Source organism: Halyomorpha halys, unplaced genomic scaffold (assembly GCF_000696795.3).
Source record: "Halyomorpha halys isolate HHAL.00 unplaced genomic scaffold, Hhal_1.1 Scaffold680.1, whole genome shotgun sequence".
Classification (NCBI taxonomy): Eukaryota; Metazoa; Arthropoda; class Insecta; order Hemiptera; family Pentatomidae; genus Halyomorpha; species Halyomorpha halys.
In genome coordinates, this window is record NW_027111055.1 from 153041 (window position 1) to 171457 (window position 18417).

Sequence of the window (18417 nt, forward strand, 5' to 3'; positions counted from 1 at the left end):
TATATATTCTCTAGATAAATAAAAGTTCCTTAAATGTTTCCCAAACCTAATGCAACACCTATTGGCTTAACTAGTATTTTATTTATCTCCAGTCATACATCATTAGCATTTATACAAATAAAAAAATAATAATTTGAAGGTTAGTAAAATTATTCCTTTTCTGCAACTTACTAAACCTCTTTTCTAGTGATTGGAGAGACTTCCCTGTTCTTATATATTTAGAATTATACTCAATGCTATCCATACCCATTTCTCCTGATGCCTCCACCAATTATAGGAATAATTATTGGGATATTATGGACAATGAAATAAGAATGTGGACATAATTTACAGAGTCTAATGAATGGAGTGACCTGGTGTTGAGATAAGTAGATCTAGATATTTTACTTTAAAACTAACTTGTCTAAGACTCTATGAAATCATAAGTTTGTTAGGGTATACTCCGGCCTGAAACCACTCAGTCTTGAATTTGACAGAAAGATCTTCCAATATCTGACACAATTAGTTTCATCTACAGTAATCGCAACCCCAATGTCCTATCAACTCTGATAGCTTGAGAGTTTCACTTGCTAAGTGACAATACTTAGATGTCAAACTGGAATGCTAAACCTATAAAGATCATCTTGATTAAAATAAATAATCAACATTATAAGAAAGCAAATTTAGAGGCTATAGAGAACATGGCCATGCAAGAAAGGAGTGCTAACTTGTTTGCATATAAATATAGAGAAAATAAAATTGAATATTCACTTGACTAAATATTCTATAAATGAACCTATATTATGTTGATGGCAAACACAGCATCAAATGCGAGACTCACACCAAAAGGAGAAATAATAAACAGAATAAAAGAGAAATTCCTACATTGATTGTATTAAAATAAATAATAATCAGTATTGTAATAAAATGATGAAATCGCTAGAATGTTTTTTTACTTTCAATTAGTTAAATCACTTGTGTAATACTGACTTAATAGCTTGGAGAAATGTTTCGTGCATTAAATTAGGGTCAAATCCATGTATTCCATCTTCCTTGAAGCTATCAACAGTTCTCCAAGCTAAACGTTCAACGAAGTCTTCATAACTGTAGGGGTCCTGAGGAAAATTACGAAATAAAATACACTGGCAATAGCAATGCTGAGAAAGAATATTATATGTAATAAAAATTACTTGTTCTAGTTCTTTCATGTATTGTTGCATCATTTTTAAAATCTTAAAGTTCGATTCTACAAAATAAAAATAATAATATAGCAAGGTTATAAATGTTTATACAGTGTAGGAGGTTATAATGACCCAATGAATTATGAAAAACATATTCATAAGATTTTAACGAATTTTATAAGAAAATGTAAAATCTAAAAAAAAGAACTTGTGATTCGATCATTTAATGTTTAGTTTTCTTGATCTAAACATATTCGAGTAAGTTCCGCAAGAAAAAAAAAAACGAAATAGAATCTTTATTATTAATTTAAAATAAATTCAATTAAAATTGTAACTCACACAGATATTTACACCATAATTTTATTAGGTTTATTTATTAGCGACGATGAGATATAATAAATATGATGAGTCAACTGGTAGATATGGTATTGTGAAGTTAGTTCTTGCCAAGTCAGTGGCAGTAGGTGGCCATATTTTGTATTGTAATATTGGTTTTGTAGATTTCCTCAATATTTTGTCGAAGTTTTGATTGGAGCTCAAATATCTATTATGAATCCTGAGTAGTAAGTTTGAGAGTTATTATTATATTGTAGGTTTAAAGTATGTTGATTTATCTTTGATATGTTGTCAGTCGTTTGTTTCGTGATATGAAAACATATTCGATGTAATTTAAGTTAAGTTAATAATTTTAGGTCCTATAATGCTATATTTTAGTTAAAGTTTTAGTTTTTATGTTGAGTTTATAAAATTGACTTTTATTAGAACATTAATGTTTTTCTCATTTATTTTCAGTGATTATCTGTTCAAGTTACTTCTGATTGGAGATTCAGGAGTTGGAAAGTCTTGTTTGTTGTTGCGATTTGCGGTTAGTTTTTGTTCATATTTAGTAGAAATGAGTAGAGATTCCACCTAATTGATGGTATTTGTTTTAGGATGACACTTATTCAGAAAGCTACATCAGCACAATTGGAGTTGATTTCGTAAGTCATATATCTCATTTTCTTTGAATTATGAATTTAATTCTAATTTACGATTAAATTTTGTTGCTACCTCTTGAATACTTTTTGCGCAGTGAAACTCATTATTTCTTCTCAGTATTTGTATTACTATTTTTCTACTGTATTCATTCAATAATATATATCTTGTCATACATTGCTTATATAATCGCCACACAAATTAGTCTTTATTCCTTGTTTTTTTTATTGAAAGAATTCATAATTAATATCTGATCCTATCATTTACTAAAGAAAAACACTTATGGATAATTATTGCTGAATGTCGATGTTTTTATTTTATTTACAATTTTGGTTGTAATCAGGTCATTCTAATTGGTTTTGTTACCAATTAGTCATTTATTTTGTTTCTTATCCTGGATTACCTCAAACAACTTTGCGACAATGGTTGCTATAAAGAACATTTATTTTTTAAAATAAACATTCTTGTATTTCATATTGGATCTTTATAAGTTAATAATCAGTTACTGTTTTTCAATGGGCTTGTATAATTCCAAAATTGTTGTATTTGCTGTCATTAATTTGTATCCATTATCGTTGTAATGTTTTTGTATCACTTCACTCCATAATACTTGTAAATTTTTTGTCATTTGGGGTAAATTGAAGATGCTTTTGTCATCTCTGGATTGAGATATTACTTGCTGGTTTATGTTTGCCGATTATCTCCTTTCTTTTATGGTTCAATTTTTTTTCCTAAAAGATTAATGTAAATTTACAGATTATGAAACAAATGAGAAAATAGGCATTTGTGAGCTAATTTTCAAACCTAATTAAGATGGTCGTGGAAAGGTTTTTTCTTTTAAACTTTTCATTTACAAGTGTGTAATCTATATTGATTTAGGCTACTGTCAACATTTTAGAAAGCCCATTGGTTAGGCCCAATTTGTTGATTGGTATTACTAAACATTTAAAGTTGGTGAAACATCTATTCTGCCCTCCATTAGTGTGAAAATTTTAATTAAAAGTTAGTATTGAGTTAGGATCTAATTTTCCATTCCCTTGTCTATGTAGCACAGATCTTGACATTTATTTTAATATTATTGAAAGTTCTATTTTTTAAAATGTTTTTAGATTTATATTCATTAGTTGTGAGCATTGAGGTTATTAAATCAGTTGTTTAAATTTTTTATAACAGTTTTGAGTTTGTAAATTATAGTATTAACCTACTTTTCATTTTATTTTGGTTTGTGTGTGATCTTTTCGTGATCTGATATTTTAAAGTAAATCATATCACAAAAGTTTTGTTATTTTGTTTGTCAACATGTTCTTAAATATTAAATATCAAGTGTTTAAATGTTTGTTTGTTATAGTAATTTTATTTGTCAGGTTTTTAGCAAAGTATTAATACCTTGCTGATAACTAGGATAGAGCCCTATTGTTCTTTTCAAGGGTTCGATCAGAACCACACACTACCTTCATTGTGCTATCTTTTTTTATGACTCATCTTGCTCTTGTTGATAATTCATTACTCAGAAATAATTGGTGATCCTGCATGTTTGAAATTATTTTTTACCTAAGCTTTATGGTTCAGCAAGAATAATCCTAGTCCCTTAGTCTGGTAATTAATTTTAATGATCTACTACTCTCCTTTCTTAAACTGCATAACACTCATTCTTTGAATTAGTTCTTGAGTAGACAGCCTGACTAGACTGACAATGAGAACCAGCTTTATTTCATATGTCATTAGTATATCATTGGCTGCTCACAACCTATCTATCACACTTGGTTTTTTTCTATAATCAACTTTGACATTTCCCTTTCAGAATTGAACTATCTGTAAAAAATAATATTTTATTATTTTTGGAAGATTTCTTATATTATTTTCAGTTAGGAGTCACTGCTTAGAATTTTGTTAAAAACAGCAGGGTACTATACTACTCAGTTGCAGTTACATATACATGTATGTGTGTGTATATATATATAATGTATAAATAAATTAATGTTTTATTGTTATTCAACTTGAATATTTTAAAATTGATTATTTTTCTATCCTATCGGGTTTAATAACTTTTAATATGGATCAGGGATAAATAATTAAAACTTTCTTTTAGTTTAAAACATAGATATTTTTGTGTTGGTAATATATTTATTTTATTGTGTTTTGTTTTTTTACAGAAGATAAGAACAATTGATTTGGAAGGAAAGACCATTAAACTTCAGATTGTGAGTATTACTAAGCTATTTTGATGCAAAAATAAATAAGTTTGGGCTACTTATTATAAGTAGAGTGTTTGCCAAATTTAAATTTTAAATAAGGTTATAGTAGTATTTGAGTATTCGTGTAATCAATCTAATATTGAGATGATGGTTTTGAAATTTTTTAATTATGGAGTTAAATAATCAAGAAGGGTAGTTTAATACTGAATTTAACAACTGCTCTGCTTGTCACCACTCTAAATTAGTAATTGGCTAGCAATATATGACCTCCTGTAAGCAATTTTGTTTTTAGTCTTTTGGGTGAATAATAACCTCTTTTCCACACCACTTTACGAGAGGAATTTCACCCCATTGTATGACTATACAATGCCAATACTGCTTGTTTGTTACCAATTACCAACAAATGTTAATGGCTTTCTAGCATAGGAAGCTATTTAAATGAAAAGGAAATTTTTAAAATAGTCCTAGTTATTTTTATATTTAGGTTTGTAATAACACCAACGTTTTTTAGTGGGATACAGCTGGTCAAGAAAGATTTAGAACTATAACTTCAAGCTATTATAGAGGAGCCCATGGAATCATAGTAGTATATGATTGTACCGATCAAGAATCATTTTCCAACTTAAAACAGTGGTTAGAAGAAATAGATCGTTATGCATGTGATAATGTTAACAAACTTCTTGTTGGAAACAAATGTGACTTGATCACAAAAAAAGTTGTGGACTATGCTACTGCCAAGGTATGTGTTCCTCAAATATTGCTCTTTTCCTTTCTTTGCAGTTAATTGTTTTATGCAGTAATTACATTTTACTGTATTACTAATTTCATGTGAATATGACTTTAGATTAGTGTATTAATGTTTTTATTATTGACTGTATATAGTTGGTTGGTCCCTTCAATCCATATCAATTGAATTAAGATTAAATTTTGATTTTATTGTTAGTTTTAAATTGATTTATTGTATTATAATTCAATCAATAATTTATTTAGCATTTTCCATATTTCCATGGGATATTATATAAGGAAATAAGATGGATGAATTGTATATTATTCATTACACCTTATCGATTATTTCAGTTTTGATATTTGATATTTAAATTATTATTATTTGATAGTTGAATATTTGAAATCCTTAAAAAATACATGTAGCAATAAGAATTTAAAATTTTGGATCTTTATTTAAGTATGCTTTGTATGTGGAATATTATGTAATAATATGTGGGATGATCAACAGAATGTTGATCTTACAAATATTGTTCTGGAGTAGAATAAAGAAATTTTATCACGGCTCCTACTATTTATGCCAGGTTTATATTATTTATTGTTGAGAGAAGTAGTGTAGCTCTCAGTTGGTAAAGTACTAAATTTTAATTCCTGCATCCAGGTTTGAGTCAGAATGGCTGAAACTTTATTTTCTGTTTTATCAGCCATAGATCTAATCAGTAATTGGCAGATCCTCCTGAGGCAATTTCATTCGGTTGTGCTAAAAACGTGGCATTCGAGAATGGATGCATGCCGCATCCCCATCTATATTAACTGTTCAGAAAAAAAACAACATATGTACCGTATACTTAAACAATGACTTCTTCTTGGTTGTTGTAGTAGATGTTTTTATTAATATAGATCCAACTTTGATTTTAATATGATTTTTCTTTTACTTTATTAGAAAATTGTTTTTAGGAGTATGCCGATCATTTGAAGATTCCGTTTATTGAAACTTCAGCTAAGAACTCAATTAATGTTGAACAAGCCTTTATGACTATGGCTGCTGAAATTAAGAATCGAGTTGGGCCTCCTTCTTCAGCTGGAGACACCACAAATAATGTTAAAATAGATCAGGGCAGGCCGATAGAAAATACCAAATATGGTTGTTGTTAAATAATTGTATGTTATATATGATATGTCTGATTTTATTTCTTTTTTTTTAATATAAAATTTAATTTATTTCGGTCACTATCTTTTTCACTTCATATGCACATTGTATAGACTATGTGTATGTGCTGTGTATAAGATTTATACACTTCTTTGTAAATTTATTAATTTTTCAGGACACATAATATTCATCAATTTTTAATTTTTCAATATAAATATAATAGCTACTTAAAAAATTAAATAATTATATACAGGTATTTTAATAACTATATTTGGCAGAAAAAAATACATAAAACTGTAGCTCAATTCCTATATAAAGTTTTTATTGTCTTGTTTTACTTATTCCAAATTTATTAACCAAAAAAAAAGTAAGAACTATAATAGACCTATTTTTGTTATTGTACACATATTTATACTAGTAAAAATGGTATATCTTGTTTATTTTATTTTTTTGGCAGTGTTTCTGCCAACGATTTTAGTATTGAAGAAGTACTCTAAAACAATGGTACATACTTAAGCATTGTATTGCTTGCATCTATACAACTGTATGTATAGTTCAGTATGTGTTTAACACTTATTCAAAATTACAATTTTTCCTACATGATTTTTTCAAATATTATAACTATATTTAAATGTGTTTTATATATGTGTATGTTTTTCGGCAAGTATGATTCAATGAATAAACTAAAATGGAAACTCCAAACCACTGAAATAACTGCAATCAGTTATTATAATCATAAGAATTGACAAGCAAAATTATTTATTTTACTGTAGCTCATTTCCTGATAAACTTTGTAATTGTTTTTTTCCAAATTTTAACCCCTGGAGAATTACAAGAACAGTGTAATAGACTTAGTTCTGTTAATGTACTCATGTCACTGATTATTTATTCATTAACTGGATTTTTTGGCAGTGGTTCTGCCAATGATTTTAGTGTTGAAGCAGTACTTCAATAATTATACACTTAAAGCTTATATCATTACAGCTATATGTATAATTCAATATTTGTTAGACATTTATTATAATTTTTCTTACTCTATTTCCCAATGTTATGTATCATATACATGTGTTTTCGTCCATGATGTTATTTTATTTTTACACATTGTCTAATTTAAACTAAGCAATCAACTGAAATCATTTTAAAAATTTATTTTTAATATTTGGTTGAAAAAATTGCATATAATTCTGTTTCCATATAATCTGTAATTGTCATGTTATGACAATTTTAACCTTTAGGTAAGTTGAAGTGAAAGTGTAATTTACATAATTTTGTTAATGTACACATGTCAGTTTATATTTTTATACATAGTTATAATTGTGTATCTTGATTATTTTTTTTTCAATGGCTCTATCAATGTTTTTATTTTCACAGCAGTAATTTATAGGCTATATGCAATGCCTCTATTAATATAGCTCTATGTATAATTTAATATTAATTAGTCAGTTATAGTTACAGAATTATTGTTTTTCTAACATCCAAAATGTTATAAAAATTTACATGTATTTTATTTTGATCTAGTTTTTTGTTTCAAGCATCATTATGTGTTAAATTAAAACTGAAAACCGAATTTTGATCAGTCTAAAGTTGAAATACTGTTAATAAAAAAGTACAGTAAATGTTAATTAATCATTGAAAAAATGTTTAATTGCTAATGAACCTTCAGGTTTATTTGATAACATAACCTGTTATATCATAGATTTTTCATTCATGTGATTGAAGAATATCTCTAATATTAGTTGAATGTGCATTACTCATAAAATTTCTTTGTGTCTTCTTGGATCATTCCAATTAGAACAATAAATTTGGATACCAATATTCATTTAATGTGAAACTTATTTTTTATCTATTGTAATCTTATATATAACATGCACAGACACATGTATGTTAAGTATATGTACATGTGTGTGTTTATGTTAATATATGTATGTATGCTTTGAAATGTTTGGGTGTGTGAGTGCATGTTCGCGCGTTGCATATGTGTGATTTAGTTGAATTATTTTAATTAAAAGCTCATATCAGTTTCTTCTTTTCTTTTTTTTTTGTTAGGAAATTGTAAGTTATTCTGGGCTAATCCTATCATGCCTATGTTGATCCTTGTATATTTTCAAATGCTTTTCTCAATATAAGGATTTACTAATTATTTTGTGTATATAAAGTTGATTTAATTTTCCTTATGAAAACTTCATTTTGGATTATTTTTGTTAATGCATTATATGTTAATAGTCAGTTGATTTAATTTTATTTTAACACCTTACTAGTGTAATTTGTAAATAAACAAATGCAATAATCTTTTTTAACACTTCTATATAAACATTTGGAAATTGATTTATGTATTACCCGCAATGTATCGATAAGGAATTTGGCTTTGTTGGTAAAATATTGAATAGTTACAAATCTTGATTTTTAAATTTATTTTCAGGTCCATTAATTACATCGTCTAGGGACTAATTTTGAATATAGTATACATACTCTACCTATGTTATAGAAATATGTCATTAAAAGTATGCATGTGCTTTTTTTTTTCAAAAGAGTCATCATTCTAAAATCCACTACTTTCCATTTGTGCTTTTTAAAGATGGATGAGTTTGTTATTTATCATTAAATTTTATTCAAATAAAGATTATTGTGTATGGGATCAGTCTACAAAACAGAATACATGTCATGTACGTTCATTTTATTATGGCAGCCAATGTTCCTTCATACACTACTCTAGCCCATAAGTTATGTAGTAACTTCAGATGTACTGGATTAAAATAAACAGCAAAATGGGTTTTGCTTTGTTGGCTGATTTCAACAAAATAATAATTGTTTGAATCCATCCATTGATTTTTGAAGTAAATTTATTTATCTGATATGATTTATAGTATAAATAGCCTTTATTCCTATTGTTAGTTGCTAACCTTCCTTTTTCCATACCATAATTGTAGATATAAAAAACTTTGATAAGTGTTAATACTATATTCCTCCCTGTTTTTGTGTTTAAATATTTGAAAAAAAAAAATATCCATTTGTTTGACTGCTGACTGCAATTGTGGTTTGATTCGAGCTCAATGAATAAATTTCCCTAGTGATATGGAAAAAATTAGTTAAGAACCAAAATTTATTTCCCATTATACAGTCAATTCAGCTATTTGGTTATACCAAATCAAATTTTTTAATAAAAATGGTAGAAATAATAATCCAAAATTTATTTTATGTTTTTACTGTTCAAGAATTGAGATATTGAAGTTAAATTATTATGAAGAATAATTAAAAGTATAAGATGTTTCAAAGTTTTACTTAGACAAATAATGTGGACAAGTTGCTCATTTCTGCTTTGCTATTAATAATAATCTATTGTTTATTGGTTCGATTAACTTAATCGAATTATGATTAACTTCTTGATGTGTTTGCTGATAACATCTAAAATCTCATAAACATAGGGACGATGTTGCGGAACCATGTGTATTGATACTATTTGGCAAATTATTCTTTGTATAAAACCGTAACGATGTAAAAGACAGGTGTCGCAGGTCCCCCAATGAGCATAGGTAAGGAGTATTAATGTCCTTCTATGAAAGATGTTCATACACGTGAATAAGTGAATCTCAAAGACCAATGTTCTTGTTACATCATCAATTCAAGGCCTCTCTTGAGACCTGCACACGGAAGATGAATACATAAACATTTTTAAAAACGCCATTTGACATTTATTAATTTATTGAGGAAAACGTGTTTTAGAAAGTAAACTTTCCTATATCAACTTTTATATTAGATACTAAATTACTGATATTGCTATTTTATTAAATAAATTTATGGTGAAATTTTTATGTATTTATTCATTTTTGGTTTAATTTATTGCACAAAGTAAAATACAAAATATAAAATGAACTTAAATCATGCCATCTCTGGTTACACTTGTTATTACTTTTGTCCATCATTATCAGCTTAATTTAACATAGCTTCGAAAATAATGTTATTTCGCGTTACCAACAAGGTATTGTTTTACAGAAATGTATGTACAGGTGACCAACCTATTCTAACCATGGTAAACGAGATCGAATTTTTCATTTTGTGGGACCGCCACTCAATGAAAATGGTCAACGCCCCAGGCCGGATTCGAACCGGGGCCACTAAATTTCCCAGGTGGCAAAGACCAGTACCTCTACCACCTGAGCTACGGACAGCCCTTGGTGGTACTATCCGCGCATGTACGACAAACTTATTATCACTACCACTGTCACCCTTGAACCTCCGTTTAAAGAATGACAGTAAGTTTGTCTAATTCCCGCTTTACCTGATTGTCTCACAAGCCATGCCTCATCTATGAATTCTATACTCTGCCTCTATCAAGCCAATTGATGGTGCGTGTAGTTCGATGTGATGGTATGGGTGACCTCTATCTTATTAATTTTTTTTTAACTTTTAAAATGAATTTGAGCATTAATAAAACCAACAATTAGTGTAATTAACATTATATTCATCTTATCACATTAAAATGACTTGACAGAAGATGTTAGTTTAAAGGAAAACACTATAAAATAACTTAATAGAAGAGAAATTTTGAAAAACTACTGACCTTTAAAATAAATAATTTTAATTAGTTTTTTTTTTGATCAATTTATCGATTTTGAACGAAATATTTTTTTAAATATAATTTTTTCTACATTAATATGACCCTGCAGATTGAATCTACAAGTTTAAATTATTATTACCATAATCTAATGACAAATGTTCAGAAAAAATAAATAAGTATGGTTTAAACGTCGTGCCAGTAATTTGTTAACAAAACGGTTTTTCAAGAGCAATCTCAGAAAGATTCGCACACAAAATTTACTTATCTAATCACATAGACAAGACATGTTGTTTAGTCCAAACGACAATTTAAAAGGTGAGGTACATTAATATCAGAAGGCCTCGAACAATATGCATTTAATAACCTTAGGTTAGCTGGGCAGAAGGTGAGTCTGAGGGTCAATCTACGAGCCACGTACGATAGGCAAGTTTTAAGGGTATACACCTTAAATTATCGCAGGATGGTATCTACACCTACACCCCGTAGGATATCCGCCTCCGATAGTCTGGCTAAGAAAACAAGTTTTAAGGGTAATCACCCTAAATCCTTGGTGGACGGTAACTTACAGTCCAGCGGGGGGATAGCAAGTTCTATAGGAGTTCACTTTAAATCTTTGCAAAAGGGCAGAGACGGCCGAGGGGTATTCGTCCTCGGTTATTTCAAACAGTGAAATATATTCCTATTACCGTTGTCTATAAATATAAGATAGAATGTAATATTACACAATAAAAAAAAAAAGCTTCACAATGTTACATTGAGGGAACTGCACCTGGTAAATATAATGCAGGTTGTAGCATTGTGATGAGTTAGAGGGGTGTGTAAGGTTGTAGGACTTAGATCTCTGAAAAGTTAATGAACACTGAACCAACGGGTACACCACACTGACAGGTAGGTGGGAGGGTTTCCTCAAGACTGATCTGATTGATTTTTGTTTAGAGGGTACAGATGCATGTAGAGAGCGATATGTGGTATCGGGATCGAACCTCCGGGTTTGCTAACCCTTTATTATAAATATTATAAGCAATTTATTTAAATATTGGTAGCGATAAACTAGGGCCAGCCTGAGCCTCTTCATACAATCTCACAAGAGATTATAACAAAAAAAAAGGCAATCCTTCCCTGCCCAGCTAAAACCCCTGGGAGCGATGGTCCTATATCACTTTTGAAATATTAGATAAAAGCGGGAAGAGAAGACTTTAAGATAGTTTAATCGAGCAATATTTAAAAAGCGCCTGAAATTGAAAAACGGCATGAAACCCTCCACTCCCGCCCTCCATGATAGCCTTACTTATCTGACTTTTCAAACAGACAATTATAGCGAGTAGGTTGGTCGATGAATGACATGTCACAATCTCACAAGAGGAGATCATAACAGAAAAAAGGCAATCCTTCCCCGCCCCACTAAGACCTCTGGGGAATGACGTTTACATTTATTTTCTATTTCAAGGATATATTTAAATTAATAAATATAATTCTAGAAATAAAAATTTAGTAGTTATTACTGATAGAATAGTCCTCATCCATAATTTAATGAAATAATAAGGTTAATGAAATTTTTATATACTTTGTTTATATATTGCTAATTGAATACTCATCATGAAAAAGAAAAAAATACATTATAAATAAATAAAAATCGTTTGCAGTGTAGGACTTCAATGGGAGTCTTAGGCCAATGAAAGGGAAAAAAAATTCAAATAAAAATTAATTTATAAGTAAACTATTTGGTGTTATATTTTAATTTTTTTTTTTGTAGTTTACAGAAAAATTATCATTATTATTTATATTTTCATGAAATATTTTATTTTCTCTATCATCACTTTTACGAAAGATGAAATTAATCCTAAAACTTAAAGTGTATAAATTAAAATCTAGTTATATTATTAATAAAAAGATATTAATAAGTAGAAAATTGTATTTTTAGTACATGATTAATAAAAAAATAATTAATGTTATATTATTTATTTAAGAAAGTATATTGTTTAATATTATATAATTTATAAATAGATATTAATTAACGTTATATTCATTATAGAACCAAAAAAACATTATTAGTTAATGATATGTTTGAACAACGTACACAAGTATTATTATGAATTTATTTTTATTAAATATTATATTGTTGGGTGTAGTCACCATCTTTTGAACCGAGAAGCACATAATACTCAATTTCAAGGAATTCTCCCCAGACCTCTGATAAGTTGAGAAATTCAGACAAAATAATTAGGAAATTTTAATTTTGTCCTCCTCCATCCTATATATTTTATCAATTTCCCTGACATCTTCATCCTTGATACTGTAAATTTCTTCCTTTTTATTCATCAAAATAATTTTTAAAAAAACATACATGAATAAGAAAATAACCCTATTTATCCTGTAGAACAGAATTTTATGACATGTTAATGTTAAAGTTAGGGAAATTTCCATCTATTAACAATGAAACTTCATTACACCTTCACTACACACTAGTGAATGGTAGTAGTAATGTAAAAATTACATTATTGTTTGGAAGATCGTTGATTGACAGTGTGTAATATATAAAAGGAAGATGGACCACCTTCATAATTTATTTTTTTATTTTACTGTTGATGTATTCAACTTAATTTCGATGTTTTAAAAACCACTGAACATAGAACTTTAGGACACAAGTGTGAAGTACTATCTCGGAACCATGAAAGTTTGACGAATTCATCATTGTTTTGGAATTACAAGAATCAAGTCACTACTCATTGTCAATAAGTATAAAATCTACAAAATTAAAACCTGTAATATAGTTAAATATACTACAGTTTAATATATTTACCATTATGATTTGTCAGAATTATTTATTTTATTAGGTATTCCAAATAAAGAAATTAAGAGGTTAACTTTTTAATATTTTTTTGCATTTAGACTAAAGATAGTAAATACAATGCATCTATCAGAATTATCAAATGTAATAACAGTAAAATAACATTAAGAATTGAATAGGTTATTATACTAAGAGGAAGCTAAACTTAAACTTCTTGTGACTTACTTAGTACAAATTGTTTTCAGGATCACCAGAGAAACTCATATAACCCAGTATTACGCAGAGTTGAAGTGGTTTTATCCTTACTTTAAATGCCAGTATTTCCTAGCTTTCTTTCTATTCCAAGTCATAACAACTCAGTGTCCTTCCTATATCCTACAAAACCTGTATTTCAAATTCTTAGTCCAATCCTATACTACCAGGTCCCGTTCATCTGACATCTACACTCCACCTCAATAAACTGCTACATTTGACAAATCTTTACTTCCGACTTTAATATTTAAATTATACCCGACCTGCCTTTCACTGGAACTCCATTCCCTCCAGCATTCACCAGGTATCAACCATTCCCTCATTTAAAACCCTTCTGTTTAATCAACTTTGGCTGCTTCAAACTGAACCAATATTATAATATAAATATGGAACATCAGTATATATATATTGTAACTTCTTTTCTTCTGTATTAAAAATTATTCAATATAATTATAATAGATATCGTAGTTAAGTGCGACCACACTGTTTTTCAACAATGTATTGTGTAGCTTTACAATTGTTCTAAAGGGACTTAGTCCCAGAATAATAAACTATTTTTCATTTTATTTCAGAAGTCCCCAGAATAGATGATATCTAATGATAATTATGGGGCAAATTTTCATATTCCCTAAATCTTTGTACCTCAATAAAATAAATGCTAACAATTTCTTCATTAGTTGATCGATGGTATGTAGCAATTTAATTTCATCAATATACCAAAGATTGGAAAGAGATGTTAAAATAATTATATAAATATCCTAAAACACCAAAGGCAAATAACTAAAACAGTGAACTGAAAAGTAGAAAAACAACAATCTACATTTATTTTACAAGAAATGATTATAACATACAATCTTAGATATATGTTACTACCAGCAAAAAATTGGAGAAAAAAATATATATTAGGAACAAATATTTAATAAAAATTACAAAACTAGCATAATTTTTTGTTTAGAAGAAAAAAACACTTCTCATAATATATTTAATTTATTATTACTATAATTAATATTTTCAGTCTTTGGTATAAAAACACCAATAAACTTCCAGCATAAACAGACATTAAAAAGGGAAAAAAATCAACTCAACTGTCAACAATATAAAATAACATGCACAGTATTTTAAAAAAAAATAAAAAACAAAAAAAAAAATTTTTTACAGAATTTATACACAATTATTTTTACAATCATACAGGTTTTTTTCTTTTAAATTTAATACACATATTAAAATTTTTAACATGATAATGACAATTAGTTCATATCAACACTTTAAACAGCTGCCAATGAGGCTTATCTTGGTTTTTCTTATGAGTTTAGATTTCAAAACCTGCAATCAAATATATGTAAAATAATTATTTTTTGGCCAAACACCAATTTTATCATTTATAATCTGTTCCAGGAGTTGTGATAATTCGAGTAAACAGAAAGTTCATTTGATTGGTGTTGAAATGGTGTAATTCTATGCTCCTCTGGGAGCATATAGACTAGTTAGAAGAGATTGAGCCACACTTAAAGTAGGGCCATGTTTGTGTCTAGTCTAGCCCAATGTAAATTAGAGAATAATAGCTTCCAACGTTTACTTCCATATTTGATGTATACACAGTTGACTATCATTGCCAATGTTGTACAGGCTGCACTTCTTGTTTAATACTGATTTTAGAACATATTTGGTTTGGCCAGACACAGGTATGGCCCTGTCTTTATTGGTAGAATGCCATTCATCCTAGAGCTCACGTGCCATTGTTTACTCGATTTTTCTCAGCCCATAGAATAGACTATAGTGTGTAAACTAACACACAATAATAGTTTAAAACACACAAAAATACATCAGGAGCCTGAGTTCCATCTAACAGAGGCACTATTTAAACAATATGATGGGGACAAAGATTAGTGATCTAAGCAATAAAAGGGCAGTTGGTAAAACTGACTAAGGAGAAAGTAGGAGATTTATGACTATATATGACAGTTACAGAATATGTAGACCTCAAGGGCCTAAAAGTTCAAAAACAATGAAAAGTACAATTTTAAAAATGTTTCATTAGCAATTGTACACTGCTTGACATGACAAATCAGATTTGAACCTGTTACGATTGTTCAATTACCAACACCATTAGGATAAAATGTCAGTTGATTAGCAGCTGAGAAGGATTACAGTTGATTGCAATATTGTTTCTTTCAAGACTTATTTTATTTACATCTTTAGGAAGAAACATCTGTAAGCCAGTAGAAAAAAACACTTCTATAACTGTATCCTAAGGTTAAGGTATAATATGACATGTCTTTAACTAACTATACCTTTCATTCAAGCTTACACTAAAATCAACCAAAAGGTTATCTGAAAACCAAATGACTTCATAAAAGCTTACTAAACCATGAAGTGGAGATGTGAGCCAAAAAGTATTAGTATAATAGTAATACTTTTAGTACAAAAAAAGGCCTTCTCACACAACATTCATTCCTTTTCTGACCTTCATTCCACTAGAATACAATACCTTTCACCAAATATTATTCATACACTTTAAAACCACCCTTTTTGATCATCAGCAGTTAATCCCATTCCCTGATTATAAATAGCTTTACATCTATAAATTTAAAAAGTAAATTTTTTTTACTATACTATGCTCCTGTTAGCACAGCTTCTAGTCCTTTTTCTAATCAAAAAGTTTTCTCAAAAAACAATCCACTACAAGCAATAAACAAGGATAAAATATTTTATTTATGTAGGTGATACAGTTATTTTTTTTCGGAATCTAACAATTGATATTTCCATGTCTTTTCTAATTCAATTTGGTGTACAGAAACACTGATTACAAAGGCTGTAGCCACTTTATTTCATTTAAAGTAAAACCTTCATACCAAATTTATTATTTAGCATTATATGGTCAGTGATTATAACCAGGTCCCGACAAAATATGGCAGCTTTATTAGGCAGTATAGTCTGCGGTTCGTACTAGTAGCCAGGATTTTTCTTTCACAAATTATTGTTAATTTAATGATGGAGAAAGATCTGGGACAGCAAAACAGCTTTGACAGAGATATGATCAATAAAGTTGTTTGAATTCTTTAAAATTTGTTGGTATCATTCTGTTTATTTTTTCATTTAAAAAATATTTTCTTCATTTAATATATAGTAAACATAATTAGAAATAATGATATAAAAGAAATAATTTTTTTCATATATATTCCTAAATATATAATTATAGAGTTTATAAATATTAAAACCAATTTTGACAATACCAACAATTACAAAATCATAAAATGAGAAAATTATAATATGAACACCATAAAGATCCAACCACCTTTCTCCAATTCTCTGAAACAGACTTTTGGATAACATTTCTTAATTAGAGCTACTGAAAGATATGATTATATTGACCTATGTGATTAACATACTTTTTTTTATAAAACAAATATAGCAAAAATAACATACACTATAATTCAATAAATCCTCTGCCGGAAATACTAGAGGATGAAATGGAATATGTGTATAAAAATTATAACAGATCACATACTTTGAACTTAAACTTACCAAACTTAAACAGATGTCAGTTACTATTGCTATTTTCTATGCAGTGATCTGTGGTTGTTTCATTTCTATCTAGCAATAATTTGATACTTGGTGATTTTGCAGCACCAGGAGGAAAGAAATCAACAGCCAGAGGGTACTTTTCATGGCATTTCAATTTGTATTCATTTAATTCATTATCACACTTTCCAAAACTTCCATCTTTAAGAGAGTTTATAACGTCGATACAATTCTGGGAAACAATATAATTTAAAATTAATACTGTAAACTAGACACAAATGCTCTTTTTTTTCATAATTGAGGTAATATAGTACTTCACTTCAGAACTTTTATTATTTATAAGCATTACTGATCAAAAATAAAATTTTAATTATACTATATCATACCTGAATTGAAATTCCTTCCAATGAACTTTCTAAATTGGTAGCCAAATCTATGGCTTCTCTCTGCTTTGAATTATCAAGCATATACATAACCCTAGCAGCTGTAAATAAATAAATTCAGATATATCATTGCAGTATGTTAATTGGTCTAATTAAAAAATCAAAATAAAACCGTTCATGAAAAAAAGAAGAAAAATTAAATGTGACAATTGATATAAAAATGAAATTAAGTTTTTTCTATAATATTTCGATAACCTATATGTTACAGGAGATACAAATTAGACTTAATAATGGTGTAGTAAAAAACAAATAAGGCATCATGAAGTTATCTGTATATAGAAAATTTCATTTTACACAAATAATTCCCACCTTCAATTTGTATACATGATTTCTCCTTATTTTAATTTTTGTTTCCACAGAAGAAAAAAAAATCACCAGGAAACTAATATAAAATAAAAAATAATTAATAATCAATGAAACCAAAATAATTAAATTAATTTAAGATCATAACAATAAAATCACATATATTATGAATTGAAGTGTGATATCCCCCAAGAGAACAAAGCCATCTATGTACACATTACCTTCACTATAAGCAACAACAAAACAGTCATTTTCACAGAACCTCTACCTCAAAAGTGCTGAGTGCTTCTTCACGAACACCTTGAGGTCATTTTTTTATCCTAGACTTATTTGATGATTCTTTTTCATTTT

The 18417-nt window shown here is 28.3% G+C and overlaps 3 protein-coding genes across 4 annotated transcripts in view; 1 reads left to right on the forward strand and 2 right to left on the reverse strand.

Annotated features, from left to right (window-relative positions):
* The window catches only part of Sec10 (Exocyst complex component Sec10), a 30693-nt gene extending 29414 nt beyond the window's left edge, over positions 1–1279 (reverse strand). For both annotated transcript variants that reach the window (XR_001343830.2, XM_014427913.2), the window contains exons 1-2: positions 1170–1279; positions 970–1094 (exon numbers count right to left, since the gene is read on the reverse strand). Coding sequence is in view for 1 of the 2 variants with exons in the window: in XM_014427913.2 (XP_014283399.1) it covers positions 970–1094; positions 1170–1202 (158 nt within the window). In the remaining variant the exon portion in view is untranslated. The remainder of the gene's footprint in view (positions 1–969; positions 1095–1169) is intronic.
* A 307-nt stretch (positions 1280–1586) lies between these two features.
* Rab1 (RAS oncogene family member Rab1) lies at positions 1587–7041 on the forward strand. Its single transcript, XM_014427922.3, has 6 exons — positions 1587–1723; positions 1953–2025; positions 2093–2140; positions 4289–4336; positions 4842–5069; positions 6011–7041. The coding sequence occupies exons 1-6, from the start codon at positions 1710–1712 to the stop codon at positions 6206–6208; spliced, it is 609 nt and encodes a 202-aa protein (XP_014283408.1). The 5' UTR covers positions 1587–1709; the 3' UTR covers positions 6209–7041.
* A 7546-nt stretch (positions 7042–14587) lies between these two features.
* Positions 14588–18417, reverse strand: part of Naa15-16 (N-alpha-acetyltransferase 15/16) — a 142008-nt gene continuing 138178 nt past the window's right edge. The window contains exons 15-17 of the mRNA XM_014427910.3: positions 17707–17804; positions 17324–17552; positions 14588–15121 (exon numbers count right to left, since the gene is read on the reverse strand). Of these exons, the coding sequence (XP_014283396.1) occupies positions 17340–17552; positions 17707–17804 (311 nt within the window). The 3' untranslated portion in view covers positions 14588–15121; positions 17324–17339. The remainder of the gene's footprint in view (positions 15122–17323; positions 17553–17706; positions 17805–18417) is intronic.

Coding starts and splice junctions, on each gene's coding strand:
- Rab1 (XM_014427922.3), top strand. Junction 2,026..2,092: donor GTTTGTTGTTGCGATTTGCG/GTTAGTTTTTGT, acceptor TATTTGTTTTAG/GATGACACTTATTCAGAAAG. Junction 2,141..4,288: donor GCACAATTGGAGTTGATTTC/GTAAGTCATATA, acceptor GTTTTTTTACAG/AAGATAAGAACAATTGATTT.